The 21301-nt window shown below is 52.7% G+C and overlaps 1 protein-coding gene across 12 annotated transcripts in view; it reads right to left on the reverse strand.

Annotated features, from left to right (window-relative positions):
• Prdm16 (PR/SET domain 16) overlaps positions 1–21301 on the reverse strand; it is a 319906-nt gene that overhangs the window by 14363 nt on the left and 284242 nt on the right. For 7 of the 12 annotated variants that reach the window (XM_031379691.1, XM_031379690.1, XM_031379698.1 and 4 more), the window contains 8 exons: positions 20145–20247; positions 13920–14130; positions 11945–12092; positions 11290–11443; positions 6677–8093; positions 3877–3976; positions 1301–1470; positions 662–739 (listed from right to left, as the gene is read on the reverse strand). In XM_031379691.1, the coding sequence (XP_031235551.1) occupies positions 662–739; positions 1301–1470; positions 3877–3976; positions 6677–8093; positions 11290–11443; positions 11945–12092; positions 13920–14130; positions 20145–20247 (2381 nt within the window). The remainder of the gene's footprint in view (positions 1–661; positions 740–1300; positions 1471–3876; positions 3977–6676; positions 8094–11289; positions 11444–11944; positions 12093–13919; positions 14131–20144; positions 20248–21301) is intronic. The other 5 variants (XM_031379697.1, XM_031379695.1, XM_031379693.1 and 2 more) reach the window with 3 other exon arrangements.

Here is a 21301-nt window from a genome sequence, read left to right on the forward strand (position 1 = left end):
CAGAAGAGCAGGCAGAAGTGGCCTTCGGTTCCAACCCTTGATGGATCTCAGGCCATGTTTAAGCTGTAGTTCCTTGTAGTTCCTTTTGATGCAGGGATAGTAAGAGCCCCTGGGAGGCTTCTCCATGTTATTCAATGACATACCCCAAGATACTGGGTAAGTGACTTTAGCAACACATGCATAGTCTCCCACTCAGGGCTGCTGTAGGGAATCAAGGACACCCCATACTTGGGGAGGGGGTGGCTAATGGCCACAGTGACAGAGATAGGATTAAGTGAGGGCTGGCTAGCTAAGGTTCCCCCAGAGACCTGTGGAGACTCCAGCTTCAAGCCACACCCCTCCCTGATTTTGACGGCCTGTTGATACCTTGGCTGCAGGAGACAGGCTCTTGCCTCCTGTTTAGGGAGCACGGAAGGAGCCTTCCATAAATTTCCTGGGCAGTTCCTGCCTTTTCCTAGCATTAGAGATGGAGGGTGGTGGGCCAAGAGATGGAGGCAGAGAGTATCAGAGCCAGACCTCTGGCTACTGTCTACTGTCTTTCTGGTGGCCCCAGCCCTGTGAGTGGATCTGAATATAGGTTTTTACTCGAGAGAAGGGGACTAAGGGCGCACAGAAGCTAGTAGGGGAAATCCTTCTGATACCAACACGACATGGCTCCTACCTGTATGGCTGTTCCCCGGTGTGTGTCCTCAGATGTCTTGTGAGATTTGCAGATCTGGGGAAGATCTTGCCACAGTACCTGAGGCAGAGGGAGGAGAGGTAGGAAAGGCTTTAGAGCAGTCCACATGGTCCCTTCCCAGATTTCTGTTCATCCAGAACTCAGCTCAGAGGCTTCATACTGGGGTCTCGCCAGCATCCTTACCATCTCCTCTTTGCCCTGAGCCCAGACATCTCACAAAGCACAGAGTGGAGGGACCAGCATCATGCATGCCCTCAGTCCTGGGGGCCATAGTAGCTGGGATCTAAGAGCATGTCCTCCGGGGACTATGAGCAACGGCTGCAGCACTAGGCTCTGCAGCACTAGGCTCACCATCCTTCCTAGCACTGTGGCTGATGCTGAGCAGCCGTTCTCTGGCCTCTGAGCTCAGCTCAGCTGCGTGTTGGGCCAGAAAACACAGCACAGAGGATGGTTCGAGAAGCCTACACGCATGCGCCAACACAGCTCTGGGCAGATGGTGTGCCTGTATGCTCACCCAGCTTCACCGCTAGCACAACTCAGGGCTTTTCCAGAAGCAGGTTCACAGCCACAGGTGTGTGTGGCCCCTTCCCACCAGCCCCCAAGGGGCCCTCGGTGCTTCACCTGCACGTGTATCTCTCCTTGCCCTTCCTGAGGATAGGATCCGAGAGCGTTGGGGGTGGGGAGCGGAAGTTGAAGGGGTGGTGAGGCAGGGGCTGCAGGGAGCTGCCTGAGTCGGCCTTCATAGCTGCAAAACTCTCCAGCTTCTCCGTCATAGTTTCTATGGCTGACATCTGCAGGCATGGAGAGGGAGAGATCGATGACTCAACATAACTGCGGTCTGTCTTCAGAAGAGTGTGCACCCGGGGTCCTTGTGTCTAATTATTATCAATAGCCCTCAGATAGCCATTGGAATTAGAGCCACAGTTTACTCTGCCCTTGTCCTTCTTAGAACTGGGACTATAATCCAGAGTCATTTAAAGTGGTCTTTTCAGTCTAGTAGGCAGAATTTGGTTAAAACTCCAGGCTATGCAGGCTCCACTGAGACTCCAGGCGTTGGTGACAGGAACATTGACCTTGAAGCTGTACCTCTCCCACTTGTGCCAAGGGCACCATGGGAGGCTCACATCATAACCCTATCAAAAGTCTATCCCAGAAAGCAGGTTTTATTTGGCAGTCCACAGAGATGGGGGGCAGGTGAGGGAAGCAGAGGAAGATAGGGTGGGGCAGGACCATTGAAGATGGAGGGAAAATGTTCAGCCTCTCAGAGTGCCGTGAGTGCTGGGGGAAGCAGGGTCTAGATGAAGACGCCACCACCCTCACCAGTGGGACAGGAAGGGATGAGGAGACAAGCTATCACCTCCGGACCCAGGCTCCCTGTTCATGGCCAGCTGCCTCTGGGGAGTATAGTGCTAGCAGCCCCTGACACACACACACACACACACACACACACACACACACACATGCCACTTGTTCACTGATGTCAGAATCTGGGACCCAGCTGCCTATGGTTGAACAAAGGCGTCACATGACTGTAATCCTTCTGCATGGCTCCAGTCACTCAGCCCTTTGACACCTCATTGGGATGCCCAAAGCATCACTGTGGGCTGTTTGCTGGGCACTGACAACAGGGATGGGAGGACTTTGTACTGCTGCTTCTTGGAAACCTCATAACACAGTGGGAGAGACATTTGGTATCTGGGGAAGCAGCAGTACAGAAAGTGGTTCACAGGTAGACATTATGTCCAGCCACCACAGTGCAGCCTCCCCTTGGCCACTGGACAGCTTTGGACAGGTGGCAGAGATGCAGGCTCTGCCCTGTTAGTAGAGGACCGACAAATGACCCTCATCGGAACACACCACATACACTTTCTGTGCCCATGCTTACTGGCGAGCAGATAGAAACCGCCTTGCTCTCTGGGCTGCTACCCGCCCCTCTAGAGTCTTTCTCAACACCTGAAAGGTGGGTCCTCCAGGTGACACTGAGGCCCCTGCACAGAAATAACTGCCTACCTTCCCATAGGTCTTAATGATAGCCTGTGAACATAGTAGTAATGACTGCTTTGTGCAAACCTTCGTTGTATAGTTACCAGGCTCTTCTGTCTGAGTGAAACAGACAACCTAGCTAGCCTTAGACCATTTAACTGGTGACCATAAGTCGCCTCCTTTCTGTCTCTTCATCCTGGCCCTGGGACACAAGGGCAGGCAGAGGAGGTAGGCCCATGGGAGCAGTGGGCAGGAGAGACAATGGGCAGCTGGCCCCCCACAGGTCTGTCTTCCTCAGGCCGGGTGGGTCCTGCCTGCCTGGCCTGCTCTGCCCCATCAGACATTCCCGTGAGCACCTAGTACAAACACAAATGCCGGATGCGCCTGGCTGCCTTGTCGGCTTTTTCCAGCCGGCCCTGGGAAAATTGGGGGAAGCTATTAACCAAACTCTGAGGCCCAGTGGAACAATGGGAGGCTCTAAGTTTAGCTGTGAACTCAGCCAGGGTGCAGGTTTCACAGACTGGGGCTTACCCAAGGCGGGAAGCTCAGAGAAGAACAATGCTCCATGCAGGAGTTTTGGCCTGAAGATTCGCTGTCGGTGAGAAAGGCTTAAGGGTTGTGACCTGCAGCTCATAGGAGGGGGCCCAGACCTCATGAAGTGAGGACAGGGGTCCGGGACACTTGGAGGACTTTGCCTTGGGCTGTGGGTTCCCCAGGAGGGATGTGGCCTGGGGGCACAGGCAGGGGCATTAGCAGAATGGAGGGGCCTATACCTGACTTGCAGTCTGCTAGGTTTCCCTTCTTGTCCCTAGGATGGTTCCTTCCTGCTCAGTCTCCCCCGCACCCCCCATCTCTTCCTACAAAGACCCCCTCTCTCTGGTCCTTTCATTGAAGCATGCTAAGGTATGGCCTACTGCAGGACTACTAGTCCCAACATCTCCTTGTTTCCAAGACTCTGCTTCTCTTCACACCTGCACCAGTAGTACATCCCTCCCCAGGGCCTGGGGCCCTCACAAACGTGGGGCTCCTTTAGGCAAGAGGCCCTTAGATACACCCAAGCGCGTCTTTATGAGAACAACCCTTTCCTATGTGCTCCAGGTCCACAATGACCTGTGGGATCTCAGAAAGTCCCCTCTGCCTCTTGGGAACTGGAAACCTAAGGCCCAGAGCCTGTTCACACAGTGTTTCTAAGTACTCCCATCTCAGAGGCTTACAGTGGTTGTTACCTGGGGGTGGAACAGTAGTGGGGATGGCCGCAGGTACTTCTCTTTCAGGACTCCCACAGGGTCCGCCACCTTCCGCTTTTCTACCCTGCTGGACGGCAACACAGAGGGTTACATACCCCACTGAGCCACTTGCTCCTCAGTACCACACCCATGCCGGGCTGACCATCAGACCGCTGTGGAGGCGGCGACAGGGCTACCCAGCTAACTCCTACCTGAACTCCAACGGGCCTCCAGGCCAGTGGGGCAAGCCCCAGCTGCTTACTTACCCAGACTCCTCAGCTCCTCAACTGCCTCTTGCCTACTCAGTGGTTTCTCCATGCACCCCATCTCCCCTCAAACAGTTACCACCTCCTGTGTTTGTTGGAACATTTTTTGTGCTGGAATCTAGAACGTTCTTTGAAGGCTCTGTGTGCACCAGCCTCCTGCTCGCTGGCTTGCACACCTGTATGGTGGGTGCTTCCCTCAAGGTCTCCAGCATACCCACAAGTTACTCTGCATCACCCCAGAGCTTACTGCCTGCACCCCAATACCCTGTCTCCACTGGAAACTGGCAGAGTACACTTTGCCTATTTTGCTGACAAATGTGGGTGACAGATTTCTGTCCTGTGGAAGTTACCAGCAGCCAGATAGGCTGTACCTGAACACCTTCAATGGCTGCCAGAGACTGTAGTTCTAGAATCTTCCTCAAGTGTCAGTGACAACTTGCTAAACAACCCCCCGTGGTCAGTGCAGGTGGTAGCTGGCCCTCTCTTTCACCCCCGTGGTCAGTGCAGGTGGTAGCTGGCCCTCTCTTTCACCCCCGTGGTCAGTGCAGGTGATAGCTGGCCCTCTCTTCCAACCCCATGGTTAGTAGAAGTCTGTGAGGTGTTTTGTTCAAATCTGCTGACCCTCTTGCTCCTGAGGATGCCAGAATAGAAGAAGCTCTTCCTAAGTTGCTCACCTGCGCCCCACCTGGGCCCCGGCCTTGCCTTATTTTGCCTCCTATCAGCTGAAGCCTTTGCCTCCCTCCCTGCCTTCCAGAGGACAGCAGCAGACATGACAGTGTAACTGCCAGAGGGACACAGCAGCTCTGGGTTCCCAGGGGAGACCCAAGTCCTGATGTAGGGACACTGAAGAGATCAGGCGAAGAACTGCGGTGAATGTGGAAGGGATGTGGGAAGAGGTGGGAATGAACACTGAGGCACTTGGCTCTTGGCAAGAGTTGTCAGCCTGGGGCTGCCCTGTGGTAACCAGGGCCAGCCTGCTGCAGGGAGGGGTCTCTCATGGCAGAAGTTCAGCCTTTGAGTCATCTAGGGATGCTGGCAGTGACAGAGTAAGGTACCCAAGTGGCAGAAGGAGGGCCCCAGTAATGGTAGCAGACTCAGGGTGAGCTATGAGCCTGTCTGAACCAGCATGTGGCAGCTCAGGGTCCCCCTTAAGGTCAGGCTGCAGTCTGCCATCCCCTCAGGGGATTCTGGGAACACCTCTTTGCCCACCCAGACTGGGCCCATTTTGCAGAGGACCTGCACTGGGGTTCTATTTGAGGTCATCTGTCTGTAGAGACCACATGAGAATATAAAGAAGGCTCTGGAGGCGTCCCATGATCAGTTACCATGACTCTCATTTCCCAGACTGACCGTGGTCCCTTGCAGGAAAATGTAGGAGGGTCTAGCCAGTTTGGTAGAAGAGATGGGCAGGGGGCAGAAGGAAAGGCTGAGAGAGGCTTAGGGAAAGTTCCCTCCATCATGGGGTCTAACTAGAAGACTCTATTTGTCTCCAACTACCTCTGTCTTGTACGAACCCAAGGGGCAGCAGGTGCCTCTTGCTTTCTGTCTCAGTGAGGTGCCAGCCTCCCTCCTCTCTTTCCCTCTCTGGAGACTCGGCACTCCCTCATATAAACTGTGGGAGGCATGATTTTAAAGAATCGTGCATGGGCATCTTTCTCATTTCCCGGGATCCTACAGAAACCAGAAGCTGGTCTGGGTGAGGAAGGTACAGCCTGGGGCCGGAGTGGGTACCTATGGAGAGGTAGCCATGTCTCCTGGGTGGGTACCTAAGGGGAGGTGGCCATGTCCCCTGGGTGGGTACCTGTGTGTATAGGTGGCTGTGTCCTGTGGGTGGCAGCTGTGTAGTCTGCCTCACTTGGGATTTCCTCACAACTTTATCTCCCCTCACCTGCTTGCCTCTTTAAGAACTGTGAGTCCATCAACTGTGAGGCCTTTCCATACATCAGGGGGCAGACTCATACTCACCCTTCATTGGAAACAGTATCAGAGAGGCAAGAATTCCACCCTACTAGGATCAGCAACTCCTTTGATTTGCTCTGGGCTACCAGACCTCCCCCCCCCCCACACCCCCATCTTCAAACCCTCCCAGTGTGGCTCCAGGGTAGGGTGAGGCCACAGGGCAGTCTCAGGAAAGCAGAGCAGCTGGGAGGTTGACAAGTGCTCAAGGCAGAGTCGGGTGCCCTGGCCTTTTTGGGAGGCAGAGACCTGCTCCAGAAGAGACAGCTGATGGGGGAGGTGCTCTGGACAGGGTCTAAGGGAGAGAGAGGCTCAAGGTAGTTTGGAAGATGCCTGAGTTGTAATCAGTGTAAGGGAACCACATGTCCTGGAGACAGGATCCTAGCCTTCCTAGTGGGGCTCCACCTGAAGGGGCATGGGATCCCCACAGGCTGAGGCACCTCCCAGATGCCAGCAAATGTACACAGAAGAGCCTCGAGTTAGAAGGTTAAGAAAGCGAGATAAACAGTCCCCACCTAGCTCCATGGATGTCACCCATGGAGAGCAAGGGAGGGCCATGTTAATACCTGTAGATGGGATCCATGAAGAAAGGCGAGGGCTTGGCATAGTGCAGGGAGGGCTGCTGGGGCAGCTGTGCTGGGCATACCTTAGGCAGCCCCTCGCCAACCCCTGGCTTCCGTTCACCATAGATGTGGTTCTTCCGAGGCTCACGGCTGCTTCCATTCTGGCTCGCCCGGGCCCTGCTGCCGATGCTCAGGTCCAGTGGCTGTTCCTCACCAGACGAGGGGACGAGGGGGGCCTTGGATGTGAGCAGGGCAGGTTTGGCCTCTTTTGGTTTGGTGGTGAGGTCGAAGGGGCACTCCGCACTAGGGCCGCCCACCTTGAGGGCATCCCGGGGTGACTTTGGCTCAGCCTTGACCAGCAAGTTGTGGGCGAGGGCTCGGTCCGTAAAGGGGTAGAGGGAGTGGGGGAAGTTAGGCAGGAACTGGAAGGGGAACACGGAGTGGTAGGGTAATGAGCCCAGCTTCTTCTCCTGCATGCTCATGAAGCCAGGACCAAAGTATTTCTCAGCGATGGATGCAATGGCCTTGATGGAGTCACCGGCAGCTCCTGAGGCCGTCAGCAGCTGTTCCTCGGGCGGCGGGAAGAAGGAATGCTGTGAGTAGAAGGCCGGCACCTCGGCCACACTGTTCATGGCCCCAGGGGCCACCGATGCACCCCCAAACTCAGGTTTGCCCTCTGTTGGCTTCCCCTTGTCCTTGCCTTTGTCCCTGTCACTGTCCAGGTCACTGTCCAGGTCCGACCCCGTGCCCGTGGTGGTGTCTAAGTCTGTCCCGGTCGTGGTGTTGATATCCTCAAAGTCACTGCCATCCGACATATCAGGGCTCCTGTTTTTGACCTTCTCTGCATACGCGTCATCCAATCGGCCATCGAATTTCTCCTCTGGCCCGGTGGCCGCTGTGGCGCCCTGGCTACTATTGCTGACCGCAGAGACGAGGGGCAGGGCTGGGTTTCCCAGCGGGCTGGGTAGCTTAGCGTCCTGCGCGTGGTTCAGGGGACTCTTGAGCAGCGGTGTGGGAGGTAGCAGAGGTGGTCGTGGGTACAGGGATGGAGGGAAGATGCCTGGGAAGCCTGGAGTGAGTGTGGGGAAGGCCGGAGGGGCAGCCGAGAAGGGCAGGCTCCCAGGGTGAGGTCTGGAGGGGAAGTACTCGCTGAAGCCTAGGCCCCCATGGTTAAGGGTTGGGGAGGGTTTTGTCTTGTCCATCATGGGACTGGGGGTCAAGGGCAGGCCTGGGGTGAAGATGCCGCCCGGCGTGTAATGGTTCTTGCCCTCACAGAATCTCCGATGCTTGTTGAGGGAGGAGGTAGTGCTGAACATCTGCCCACAGTCCTTGCACTTGATCTGCGTTCTGCAGTCGGCGTGCATCCGCTTGTGCCGGCACAGGTTGGAGAACTGCGTGTATGACTTATGGCAGACCTCACCTAGAGGCAAAGACAGGTGCAGAGTGAGATCACCAGGAACCCCGGGGACAGAAGAAGGTAGGGGTGGTGCCCACATGTCCCACCCTGAGGCCATCCCCCAGGGTCCAGATGGGACTGGCAACAACCAGGCCTTTCCCTATGGTCCTTCCTAGCCAGGTGGGCCATGGTGCCTCAGCCTTCTGTGGTGGGAAGCTCAACATCCTTATCTGGTTGCTGAGTCTCACTCTTGCAGATGGCTAATGGATACACCAAGCTTGGGAAGGCTGCCTGCCGTGGTTTGAATATGCTTGGCCCAGGGAGTGGAGGTGTGGCCTTGTTGGAGTAGGTTTTGTCACTGTAGGCGTGGGCTTTAAGACCCTCATCCTAGCTGCCTGGAAGTCAGTTTTCTCCTAGTGACCTTCAGATGAAGATGTACAATTTTCAGCTCCTCCGGCACCATGCCTGCCTGGATGCTGCCATGATCCCACCTTGATGATGATGGACTGAACCTCTGAACCTGTAAGCCAGCCCCAACTAAATGTTGTCCTTATAAGAGTTGCCTTGGTCATGGTGTCTGCTCACAGCAGTAAACCCCTCCCTGAGACACCATCTGTGGTCCGGGATGGGTGAGGGCAGAGAGAGGGCACACAGCACCAGTCTCACTGGTGGCTAGGAGAGGACTAGGTCAGCACAGCCACGTGACTTGCCTCAGTGATGGCAATTTCTACAAGGGGAGCAGTCCCACCTCCTAGATTAAAGTGTCCCTTGCTTTCTGCTTTTCTGTCCCAGATGCCACTGGGATGTCCCAGCGGTCCTCAGGAACCCTAGAGTTAGGGCCTGGGCTGGGAAGTTTGGGGGCTGGCCAACAATGGGGTGAGGCTCTGTCTATGACCTTCAGGGAAGGGCTGGGTATCTATGCTCTAAAACATGGAAACCCTTAGCTAAGAGTTTCCATCCTGGGGGGTCCAGCAGGGTCTGCTCTGGCTGACAGACACCAGGTGATCTCTTACAGCCCTAGCCCAGAGGCTCAATGACTCCACTGTCATCTTCCTAAAGCCTGGGAACTGGAGGCCAGCAAAGCCCTCACCTGTCTTTCTTCTTTTTCACCAAAAGAAAAGGAGGCTTACACGTATATGCTGCACATTCCTGTACAGACTTACACCTGTCTATCCTCATCTCTCTCTCCACACATCATACACATACACACACACACACACACACACACACACACACTCGCTGTGACTCTCCCCACAGGACGGTTTGTTTTCTGCAGCATGTGATCCTAGACCCTCTCCTGCTCTCCTGCCCTCTGCAAACTCCCATCGGCGGCTTTAGCTGGGGTGTCTTTTCTCTGAGGTTATCACACACTTTAATCATAATATCTATTTATATTAGCGCCCTGCCCGCCTGGTCATCATGGCAGGACATTTTCTGGCTGAAAGGAGACAAATTTCGCTTCATTTAATCAAATCTTCCCTTTTGGGGATACTGCTCTGGGAGAGGCACCACATTTAGGTGGGCTATAAATAACCTTGCCCTACTCCTGGTTGCCCACAGGGAACCACAAGGCAGATCCCAAGCTCAAGTTACTTAGACAGAATAGACAAAAAACACCCCCGAGACCTCTGTTATGTTCCTGATGGTACCTAGATATCTCCTGCTACCGTCACTGAAAGCAAGCCTCCCACTCGGGCCTTCTGGGACAGAACTCAAACTGAGGATGAGGGCTCTGTGATATTTGGGTTGCAGAAACACCTGGGCAGGTCCCAAGAAGGGCAGATTCTAGGTAGACATTAAGAATGGCTCTCAGGCTGGGCAGTGGTGGCGCACGCCTTTAATCCCAGCACTTGGGAGGCAGAGGCAGGCGGATTTCTGAGTTTGAGGCCAGCCTGGTCTACAGAGTGAGTTCCAGGACAGCCAGAGCTACACAGAGAAACCCTGTCTCGAAGAAAAAAAAAAAAAAGAATGGCTCTCAGGCAGCTCAGAGCCATCCAAAGAAGGTGGCTGTTTCAGGAATGGGGTGGGTTGGGGGAGTCCTGGCTACCACAGGAGCAGAGCCTGATGAACCTACCAGAAGGAACCCTGGTCAGGAGTTCACTTTACTTCTGGGATGCGTGTGTAGGTGTGTATAAGCACAGGCATGTATGCATGTTTGCATGTGTGTGTTTGGGGGCAGGTAATAGTGTCAACTTACTAGTTCATACTGTACACTCTCAAACACGGGTACTCATCCCTTCAAAGGTTCTTTTCTGGAAAGTATTCATGAGAATGGCTCTGTGACCCAGACACAGCTCTCTCTCTGCTGCCCTCTCATACACACACGCACATCTGAGCTCCATGATAAGAAATGTGCTCTCTCAGTCTCTGCTAGTGAGGTGAGGATGTGGGGTGTCCAGACATTGGCTGTACACGCTCGCACGCAGGTATCAATCATCAGGTAGACACAGAGACAGCTGATACGCAGCAGGTGCCTGGTCACTTGGAACTCTTTTCCAGTAACAGATCCTTCTTTGGAAGGGCCACATCACTGGACTTTCCTTTACTGGACTGTACTTTCTGTCCCCCCCGACCCCCAAGCTTCCTACATCCCTCAGGCACATAGTGATGCACCATGAGTTTCACGCTTATCTCACACACCTGTGTCACTCCAACTGGATGGCATGCTCATAAGGCCTGACTGTCTACTTCTGGGGCTTTCTATTTTAGTTAGCTATCCTTGGTCAAAATAAGGCTGCAGAGATGGGCCAGACCACGGACAAAGGAGGGGTCAGAGATGCCAGGAGATCTTAGAAGATACCATGTTCAGCACATGCCATCCATGGATGGTAGCATTCGAGAACTCTCTAGGAGACACAGATGCTCAGAACACGTCAGCTCATGACGTCATGAGATAGTCATGCTCAGAGGTCCAGCAGGGGCTCGACCAGCATGGGGCATCAGGGAGAGTCGGGTGAAAACAGGAAAGGAATAATGACTAGCCCTTCTGCAGAAATCTCCATCATTAGAATGTCCCTTGCCTACTACCTTCCTCCAGTTATTGCAAAGAAATATAGAGGTAAGGGGGAGGATGTGGGATACGGGAAGGGGAGGAGAGGTGGCCAGCCAACAGAGTAACAGCATGGTGTCACATTCCCTCTGTCCAGCTAGGTCCAGCTATAAAGGTGTCTGGATGGACAGGGTCCTCAGAAGGGGCCAGAGGTCCAGACTGGGCACTCACATATGAATGGCTTCACCGTGCTGTGGATATGCTTGTGTTGTTTGAGGCCAGAGGATGTAGCGAAGGTCTTGCCGCAGTCGGGGCAGGCATGGGCCCGGGCACCGACATGCTGTGAGCGGATGTGACGCTGGAGGTTGCTGGGGTCCGTGAACACCTGGGGAGATAGACGCCATTAACGCATGCCCCTCCTGAACTCCATTGTAAGCCTAGGGGTGGGAAGGACAGACCCTGCCCCTCTTTCCTGCTGCCCCTGCACTGAGCTGACCAGGATATCTCTTGCTGTAGCAGCCATTACTAGAGGGCCTTAGCAGGGTGCTGGATCTCTCCTGGCCTCAGTTTCCCTGCCAGTGGCCTCAGAATGCTGTGGCCCCGAGACTCCGAAAGATAAACTATCCTGGGTGGTCTTGGGTTTCACCCCTGCTACCCTCACCATTGCACACTGGCAGGGGCGCAGGACTGCCCCGGAGAAGACACAGCTCTGGTCTTGCCTCTGTTTCCTGCAGGGATGCTTGGTGACATAGTTTCTGGGACTTCCTGTCCTTAGAAGAAGAACCTAAGGACCTCAGGGCATCTACCACACCTCATCTCATTTTACAGCAGGGCTGAGGGAGAGTGGACACGTGAGCGCGTGCTCTACAGGGCGAGCGCCTGGTACCTTGACACAGTTTTCACATTCGAAGCGCTTGCCACTGTCGTGAGACATCTGGTGGCGGATGAGGTTGGACTTCCAGTTGAAGGCCTTGGGACACTGGTCACATTTGTACTCACGCTCTTCTGTGTGGACGATCATGTGTTGTTCCAAGCTGTGTACAGGGGATGGGAATCACTATAGGGCCCATACGGGGTAGAGGAGGTCCTCTACCCCATATGGCTTCTCCTGCATGTGGCCCCTGGAGGCCCTGTCACGCTGCAGCTGCAGGGGGATTGGAGTGCATGCATGCTCTTCCTCTTCCAGGTCACTGGGACTGGGGCAGAGAAGGCCTTCCCAGTCAGGGGAAGAAGCCAGTACCTGAGCTGCCTCCACTCCCCGAGCCAGCCAGGGGCAGAATGGAACCCTAGTCACTTGTTGGATGATCCCAACTTTAGGGCTAAGTTTGGGTCTGATGCTGTGGTACACCTGGGGGCAGGGCTGAGGCAGATCAGTTTTGAGCTTGGGGCCATCCAGTGCCACACATCAAGACCCTATCTTGAAAAAAATAAAATAAAATAAAATACAAAGCTTGGGCGGAAGGGTAAGAACTTCAGAGTATCAACCCTGTTGTAAGCTCCGGAGTAGACAGGGCCATGGTTCAAGGCAGCCCTCTGAGAAGCTTGCTGAGCACATGCAGTAGAGGCATGGTGGGGAGTGCTAGAGAGGGTCTTAAATGAGATATGTCACAATGGTAAAACAGCTGCTCTGGAGGGGGTGGGGGTGGGGGGGCTGCTCCTCTTGGCCACACTAGCAACTCTTAATCCCCTCCTCCCTGGGGACTCTGCCTCTTCTGTCCCCAGGATGACCGTTAATCTTCATGAGCAAAGCAGTAATATATCACGGCCCGTTAATTACGGGGCCCAGCCATCCGCGCAGAGCAGAAACGCCTGCCCCTCTAGCTCCCAGAGATTGTATCTTTTCCCTGTTGTTAATTGTGATTTATGTGTTTATGTAAAGAAAACACGGACCCTCCTCAGCCCTGCTCTCTGCTAAGCGCTCAGGCAGGATCTGCCCACGCATTTATTCACAGTCTGTTCAGGGTGGAGGGTCTGCTGTCCCTGGGGAGTCCGTGATGGGATTGGTGGTAAATCCCTTGTAATCACAGACCTGTTAGCGGCCTGATGGGCTGGAGCTCTGACTTTGCAAGGTTGTCCTGAACAAACTCTTCAACACAAGGGCACTTAGCCTGGAGAAGTTCCCAGACTCCTCCACTCCTCGGAGCACCTGGGCCAGAGGTCTCAGCTCACCTCCCCACAGCCGAGGATGCTCTTTTGTCCCAGGGGTCATATAGGTCCCAAGGCCCCCAGTGCCTGGATCTCCAACCCTGCCTGGCCTCAGTACAGAGAAGGGCAGGTTGGGATTGCTCCAGCTGCCTGAGTCTGGCTGCCACTCAGCTAGGCTTCAAGTTCTCTTTGCCCAACGCCTCTGATGTCACTCCCAGGCAGGTAGCTGCCATGGGGTGGGGGTGGGTAAATCTCTCAAATGAAGGCCTTGCATGATTGTGTCCTGGGTCCACTTAGAAGGTCTGTGTATGTATAGACAGGCTGGCTTATATCACCTCCATAGTGGGTACCGTGGCCCTGTACCTCCCGATCTGGGGCCTTATTGTAGAAATAGCACTGGAGCCAGCCAGGTGGCCAGACACATGCTGGTCTGTACTCTGTCTGTCTTTCAGGCTGTCTCCACAGCCCTGATTGTGTAGGGCAGTGGTGCCAGTGGCCTGCCTGGGGGTCTTTCCAGTGGGGGCCAAGACCTTTGTGGTAAGAATCAGAAAATGTCTGTGGCTTCCAGCCATGTGCACCCACATGGTTCCTAGTTCAGAGAGGTGCTACACAGGAGCCCTTAGTCTCTTAGCTCTAGAGCCCAGGCCTGACAGGGAGGTGGGCTGGGAAATCACAGGGGCTGCCAACTGGAGGCGTGGGAGGCAGGGAGGTGGCACCTGTATTTGTTGGGGAACATCCGCTCGCAGTCCTTGCACTCGTGTGCTTGACCATCGCTGCCCCCACTGAGGCCCTCAGGCTTGAGCTCCTCCCCTAGGCCCTCGTAGAGCGGGGCCCCTGCAGAGCTGCATGCATACTTCTTGTGGCGCCTCAGGTCCAGCCTGCACTGGAAGAGCTCATCACACTCGTCACAGCGGAATGTGGGGTCCTCTGCAAGACAGAGGGCAAAGAGGTGGGCAAGAGAGCCAGACACCCATCCCTGGATCCACAGGGGATTACAGAGACCCAGCCCATCGCCATTGCTTCCCCAGGGCTTCGATCCACCCTGGGTTGCTCCTAACCAGCTTCCTTCCAGCCCTTGTCCTGGCTGCCCAGGGGTGCAGAGGTCACAGGACAGATGAAGCCACTCTGGAGGACCCTGTCCCTTCATTATGGAAGCACTGAGCAAAGTCAGGATCCTCCCTGCCTCCCTAGCTGCCACGCCACTGTGGATTCAAGGAGGCCCTGCCTCAGAGCAGAGAAGGAAGCCAGGCCAACAGCTTTGTTTATGAATTAGGAGGAAAAAAAAAAGAAGGCAGAACTCCATCGCATATAATAAATTATTGTCGTCAAGGTCAAACAAATTAAAGGGGGGCAGCTATTATTAAGTTTATGAGGCAGCATCCCGAGCACTGTGCCAAACCAAACAATTAGCCTGGAGCTGTAACCGGGGCGGGGTCTCCGTGGCCTGCCCCGCCCTGCCTTCCTGCCGCTGCCGGTCCTTCAGCTTTCACCCCAGCCTGGAGAGAGAACACCTGCTCTCAGATCTTGCACAAAGAGGGCTTATGCACACATGCGAGCATGAGTGTGTACATTTTGTGCACACGCTGACATTGCATATAGATGTGCATGCTCATACACTACTGTTTGCGGGAGTGTCTCACACGAACTGCATCCATGTTTGCAAAGCCAAGTATAGATGTGAGTGCATGTCTGGGCACCTGCATTCAGACTTTAGAGAGTGGGTGTGTATACATATGTGTACCTACTTTGTCAGTGTGGATACATGTTTATGTATATAACTACGTGTGTGATGTATTAGCATGTTTTTACATTTGAACACACATGTAGCATGTATATATATCTATATATATGCATAAAAAAGCTAGACATGTATGCATTCATGAACACCTTCATGTGACTTTGTATATGTCTTTTTGTGGGTTATGTGTGCATGTGTGTATGTGTTCCATACATCCGAAGACACAGATGATTATTTGTGAAGTGTTTGTGTGTACATGTATGGATCTGTCATCTATACATACAGTTGTGAATATGCAAGTACATGTTTATATGTGTGTGAATGGGCATTTGTTAGGGATTTGCATTTGTATGCAAATATGTGTGTCTGTGTTTATGACTGCTTGTATGTGGGAGGTAAGCTTGCATCTGTGTGCATGTGCAGATGTGTAGGAAGGTGCACGGTCATGAGGACTGGTCTAGCACCAGCACTAAGCAGGGACTTGGGTTAGGACAGAGGCTGCTCCGGACCCCATCTCCCACCAGAGAGAGATTCCCACCATAACTGCAGACTGTTTTCTGACTCTGCAGGACATGGTTAGTTTCTCTCTACCCAGAACAGCATGAAGTTCTGAGGAGGGAGCCTCTCCTGCGGCCCTGAGTAGGTGTCCTGGCCCTGGGCTGTACCTGGCAATCCTAATACCAGGTCCCCAGAATCCAAAGCACCCTGCAGAGCTGGGCATCAGAGGTACTGCTGAGCCTATGCACCGATAACCACCATAACACCAGCATGCTTGCTGGTCGTTTCTGGGTGCCAGGGAATAGGTATGTGTATGCTTAGGGATGACTGGGTGGGCAGTACTTCTGATCCAGATAATCCAGTTACTGCCAGGGCCAGGCAGCCTGGCCCCACTGGCTTACCTTAGCCATACCTCTTTTTGGGGGGAAATGAAACTATGGAAGGAAGGTGCTGTATGTCCTTTGGGTCAGTGGAATTCTTCCCTACATGTAGCCCTTCTGTGCTGTGCTGGGAAAACAAGGATTGTATTCTTGACTCGGCTTAGAGTCTCCACCTGTAACATCTTCAGGGAAGGCCCTGAACTCCTCCTTAGGTGCCAGAGTGGATCCACACAACTCACAGTTTAGGGTGGGGAGGAGGCAGGCACAGATGATTCACACACACAGTAACTACTTTCCATGTCGACAGAGGAACTCTTCTCAGAGAAATGGGCTGTGAGCACTGTGAACAGGAATGCCCATGGGGAGGCTTGCTGGGCACTCTTGGGGCAGGCAATGCCGAGACCCTCCACCCAAGGTGGTTAGCAGTGTTGGGGGATGGGCTCTGTGCACTGTTGCAGTCTAGCTGTTGCTGTTGTCACGATAGTTGGAGCCTCTCCTGTCTCAGTGATGTGAAAAAATTCATTTCCATCACCTCTGACTGGTCAGTAAAGAGCTGATTCAACCTATAGCCAGGCAGAAGAGAATAGAGCAGGCCTTCTGACCCCAGGGTGGGGGTGGGGATGGGGGCAGGGGTGGGGGCAGAGGCGGAGGTGGAGACGGGGGTGGGGTGGGGTGGGGGGTGGGCAGAGATGTCCCAAGCAAGAAGAGAGAGGCAAGAAAGAAGAGAGTGGAGAAGAGGAGAAGGACGTGGAGGATACGCCCTGAGCAGATCATCAGGGGAGTCACCATGAGGACACACAGGGAACAGAGTGTGCCAGGGCAAGACTTAGATTGCAGGTGAAGGACCGACCATGTGGCTGGGAAGTCCGCGGCTATAGATGGTTAGATAGCCAAATATGTGCCCAGCACAGTGCCTGCAGCTTGTTAATGAATTTATTAGGTCTCTATATCATTCATTCAAGAGCTAAAACAGGCTACAGCAGACACAGAAATGCCCTGTTGTTACTCAGGAGCAAAAGTGGGCGAAGAAGAATCCCACAGAATCACATGTGCACTGCTGCGGCTGGCCCTTTTCACTATTTGGGAGTGAGATGCAGGGTACAAGGTCTGACTTCCCACAGAAGGTTATGAGGGCAACAGTCAGATCCTATGAGAGTTTGAAGGTGTTCAATAGCATCCTTCATGCCACACCTGGTCTTCAGAGTTAGAACCCCATAAGAAACGATCCTGTGTCTGGGCACACCAGGCACATGCTATCACAGAACCCTTGTGGCTCCACAGGGCTGCTCCTGAGAACAAAAAGGGAATGGACGCGAGGCTCATAGAGTCAGGAATGAGACATGCTTATGTCTGTCAGTCTTTCTAGACTCAGAGAGGAAGTCTCTGTAGTTGAAGAGGAACCTGACATCACTAGCCACACTGCTGGCTGGCCAAGGCTGCTGGTTCTGATTGGGAATTTGGACTTAAAAACTTATTTTTAAATTAAATTTAAAAAGTTGTCTTCAGGCATGGTCTTACCATGTAGCCCTGCTTGGCCTAAAATTCTCTATGTGGATCAGGCTGGCCTTGAACTCAGAGATCCATCTGGCTCAGCACCAAGCATTGGGATTAAAGTCACGTGCCACTGTATCAGGCCTTGAGCTCAAACATTTAAATGTAGGGATTCAGTAAGAAAATTCAGTTTGCTTCTTACTGGGATGACTTAGAAGTCACCTTGGAGCGTGGAAATGACTGTATTACCATTGGTGACTGTATTACCATTCTCCTCTGGCCCTATGTCTCCTGGACTTCAGCTTGTGTCTGTAGAAGGACAGAGCCAGGAACAGGATGTGCCTAGGCCTAGTCTTCCCAGGCGAGGGCCATGGGGAGCCCCTGAGATTCTTCCAGGCAGGGAGGGGTGGCCTTGGGGACACACCTGGGGCACTCCGCATGACATTTTCCCAGCACACAAAATTCCATGTAAGGAACCATAGAAAGGCAGTCAATAGTGATGTTACGTCTATTACAGCCCGTCACAGCCTGCGTCTTTTCTGTGCCCACAATACAATGGCCACATCTTGGAGAAGGGAAGTGGATCCTCAGGAGGCTTTCTAAATGAAGAAAGGGTTTGAATGCAAACGGTTGCTTTTCTTCAAAGAGTAAGTACTTCTCAGAAAAAGAGAAAAAAAGGGAAACAGTCCTCCTCCATCTAATAATCAAAACATAATAGGGTCTCCTGACTAGGGAGAGGGCCGTGCCGTCCTTCCAGCCACCTGTGAGGATGCTGAGCTGCACATTGGTACAGGGCTCCAGCTCTGGAGGAAGTGTCCTTCCCCATCCATGAGCAGGCAAAAGAGAGCTTCCATTTTCATCCACATTACAATGACCCCACCCAAGACCTCCAGATCCCCTACAAAACCACAAGAGAGAACCACTGGGGAAGAAACTCTAAATGTGGTGGGGGTCCCAGGCTGGGTAGATTAGCCTTCCACCAAATTATCCCATACCAGCGCCTGTCTGTCAACCTGCACCTAGCTCAGGTTCCATCAGCAACTTTCCCGGCTGAACAGGAACGCAACAGAAAAATAAATCCCTGCCTAATGGCTTGAAGACCGAGGGGCTCACAATTACACGGCACCCGCATCCTAATCTACAACCGCAGCTCAAAAGCGCTCAAGAGTCTACTCCAAATTCCTGTGGCGATAAGGGGCTGGCTGCATTTAGCCAGGGCTGGGATAAAAGATTTTTTATGATAATTATCTTAGTGAGGGACGCGTTTGCATTTCCTTTCTGTGCAATTCTGAATTTAACTAGGGTGTGTTCTTGGGGGGGGGGTAGTAGCTGTTGGGGTGGTGAAAAAGTGATCTTGACAGCAGAGGTTAGGGAAGTCAAATATTTGATGTCAGACTATTATGTGTGGAAAGTAATTAGCTCCCAAATGTTTGATCAGTTATTAGGAAAAATGTAAAGTGGGTTATTTAATATCAGGGGGTGGGGGGTGGGCGTGCAGGGGGACAACAATCAAAGCTCTAAAAAAGAACCTTTTGGAAGGAAAGAATTTCAACACACAAACGCAATGGCTCAGGATTCTCCTCTGGGTTCAGAATATTTATCCTCTGTGGTTCTTGGGTGCTGGCTTAGATTCACAGGTCCTCTGGATGATCACCTTGAGTAAAAGGAAACTCCCTCTTGCTGTACACGTCTCGGCCATTTGTTTCTGTTTTCTCGATCACCCAATTAAAATGAAATTAGAGTCAGAGAGGCTCTGGCTGGTAAAATGGTCCTCCTGCCCCAATTTCTTATCTGACAACTTAGAGATGTGTATTGTTGCAGAACACAAAACCACCACCACCACCACACCACCACAGCGCTGTACTCTGGCCACTGGCAGGCTTGTAGGGTCAACAGATAAGCTGAGGCCGAGTCCACAGGTGTGGTCACAGAGCCTCCCAGGGAGCATCCAGGCTTCACTGAGGAATCTTTGTGTCTCCTCAGGGATCCAAGGCACTGGCCTTCCAGAGACGGGAATGCGATTTATTCTAGATTCTAGAAACATTCAGGGGACAGTGTTTTCCTGTTGACTGGTAGGTCATCCTAAACAAACAAGTTACACAAGATAGCCAGGAAGAGAACTCAGCAACATGCTTGCTGAGTCGAACAGGCCCCAAGTCCGATCTCTAGAACAGAATAGTGTGGTGCAGACATCAATCCCAGAGCTGACAGGCCAGGACAGAAGGATCGCTGTGGCTTGCTGGCCATCTAGCCCTGCCTAATTACTGCAAGCTCCAGGCTAGCAAGAAACCTTATCTTCAAAACAAGGGAGACAGCTTGCCTCAAGCCCCTCTTAAATTCAGGATGTGCTCTGAGGCCTCAAGGAAAGGCAGAAACCTCCAGCCTCAGAGGTGAGGGGTCTGGTAGTCAGGTGTGCTGGCCAGCTTTTGTTTAACTGGATACAAGACCAATTAATGATTGATGTAGGAGGGCCCAGCCCACGGTGGGTGGTGCCACCCTTGAGCAGGTAGTCTGGGCTGTATAAGAAAGCAGGTTGAGCAAGCCAGCAAGCAGCACTCCTTCATGGCCTCTGCTCCTTTACTCCATGCCTCAGTTTCCCTTAGTGGACTGTGACTTGGGGTATAAAAAACAAACCAGCCCATCTTCCCAAGTTGCTTTTGGGCATGGCCTTTATCACAGCAATGGACACCTGAGTAATACACCTGTGGTCTGCAGCGATTCAGCCAGGGCATCAGCTGTGAACACCAAGTCCTGGCAGGTGGCATGCAGGAGTGGGATAGCATATGTGCTCTTCCAGGTGGGGGGTTCAGAGCCACAGCTCAGCAGGGTCTTACCATCTAGACTGGGGGCCATGACACCCAGGGAGTAAGCACCTTCTTTCACATGCACCAACAGCTCCTCTCCAGGCTCGATGTCCTTAATGACTTTATAGTAAATCTAGGAGAGAGAGATTAAAGACAGCAGTGAGAGCACGTTGCGTGTTGTCGTCATCATAGAGGCACCCACAGAGCCTCTGCCCCACTGCACTGCTACTCATAGAGAGGGCTGGCTGGAGGTGGCCACTTGACCTATGTTTTAATTTTTTTAAAACAATGAGTGGTTTTTTTTTGTTTTTGTTTTTGTTTTTATAACAGCATGTATACACACCACATGCATGCAGTGCCTGAGAAGGTCAGAAGAGGGCACTGGATCCTCTGGAACTGGATTTCAAAGCTGCCAGGTGGGTGCTCAGATCCTTTAGAATAGAGGATCCCAGAGACACAGGCAGATTTCTGAGTTCGAGGCCAGCCTGGCCTACAGAGAGAGTTCCAGGAAAGCCAGGGCTATACAGAGAAACCCTGTCTCAAAAAACACACACACACACAAAAAGAACAGAGGATCTCAACCTAGGGGTCATGACCCTTTGGGGGTTGAACAACCTTCTCATAGGAGTCATGTATCAGATATCCTGCATATCAGATAGTTACACTGTAACTCATAACAGTAGCAGAATCACAGTTACCAAGTAGCAATGAAAGTAACTTTATGGTTGGGGGTCACCACAACATAAGGAAGTGTACTAAAGGGTCCCAGCGTTAGGAAGGTTGAGAACTCCTGATCAATCTAGAACAGTAAGCATTCTTCATTGCTGGCCTATCTCCCCAGCCCCCAAACTGTTTAGTTTTAAATTAAAACAAATTTTATTGTATTTATTTTTGTGTATATCGAGGGGCAAAGTGTGGAGCTCACAGAGCCACTTCTCCAAGTCAGTTCCCTCCTCCCACCATATGGATCTGAAGAATTTAATTCAGGTTCCCAGGCTTGGTGGTGCCTGCTGAGCCATCACACTGGCCTGATCCAGTGGCTAACTACAGAGAAGAAGGTCTATGCAGGAGTATTTGCAGCATAGGAGGAAGGGAAAGAAAGTGAGTCCATTTTAGTTTGTTGTATTCTGCTCTGGGAAAGGAAAGGTAATACTTGAGTCAAGACCCCGACCAGGAGTTTCCTAGGA

Source organism: Mastomys coucha, unplaced genomic scaffold (genome assembly GCF_008632895.1).
Source record: "Mastomys coucha isolate ucsf_1 unplaced genomic scaffold, UCSF_Mcou_1 pScaffold18, whole genome shotgun sequence".
In the NCBI taxonomy this organism is placed as follows: Eukaryota; Metazoa; Chordata; class Mammalia; order Rodentia; family Muridae; genus Mastomys; species Mastomys coucha.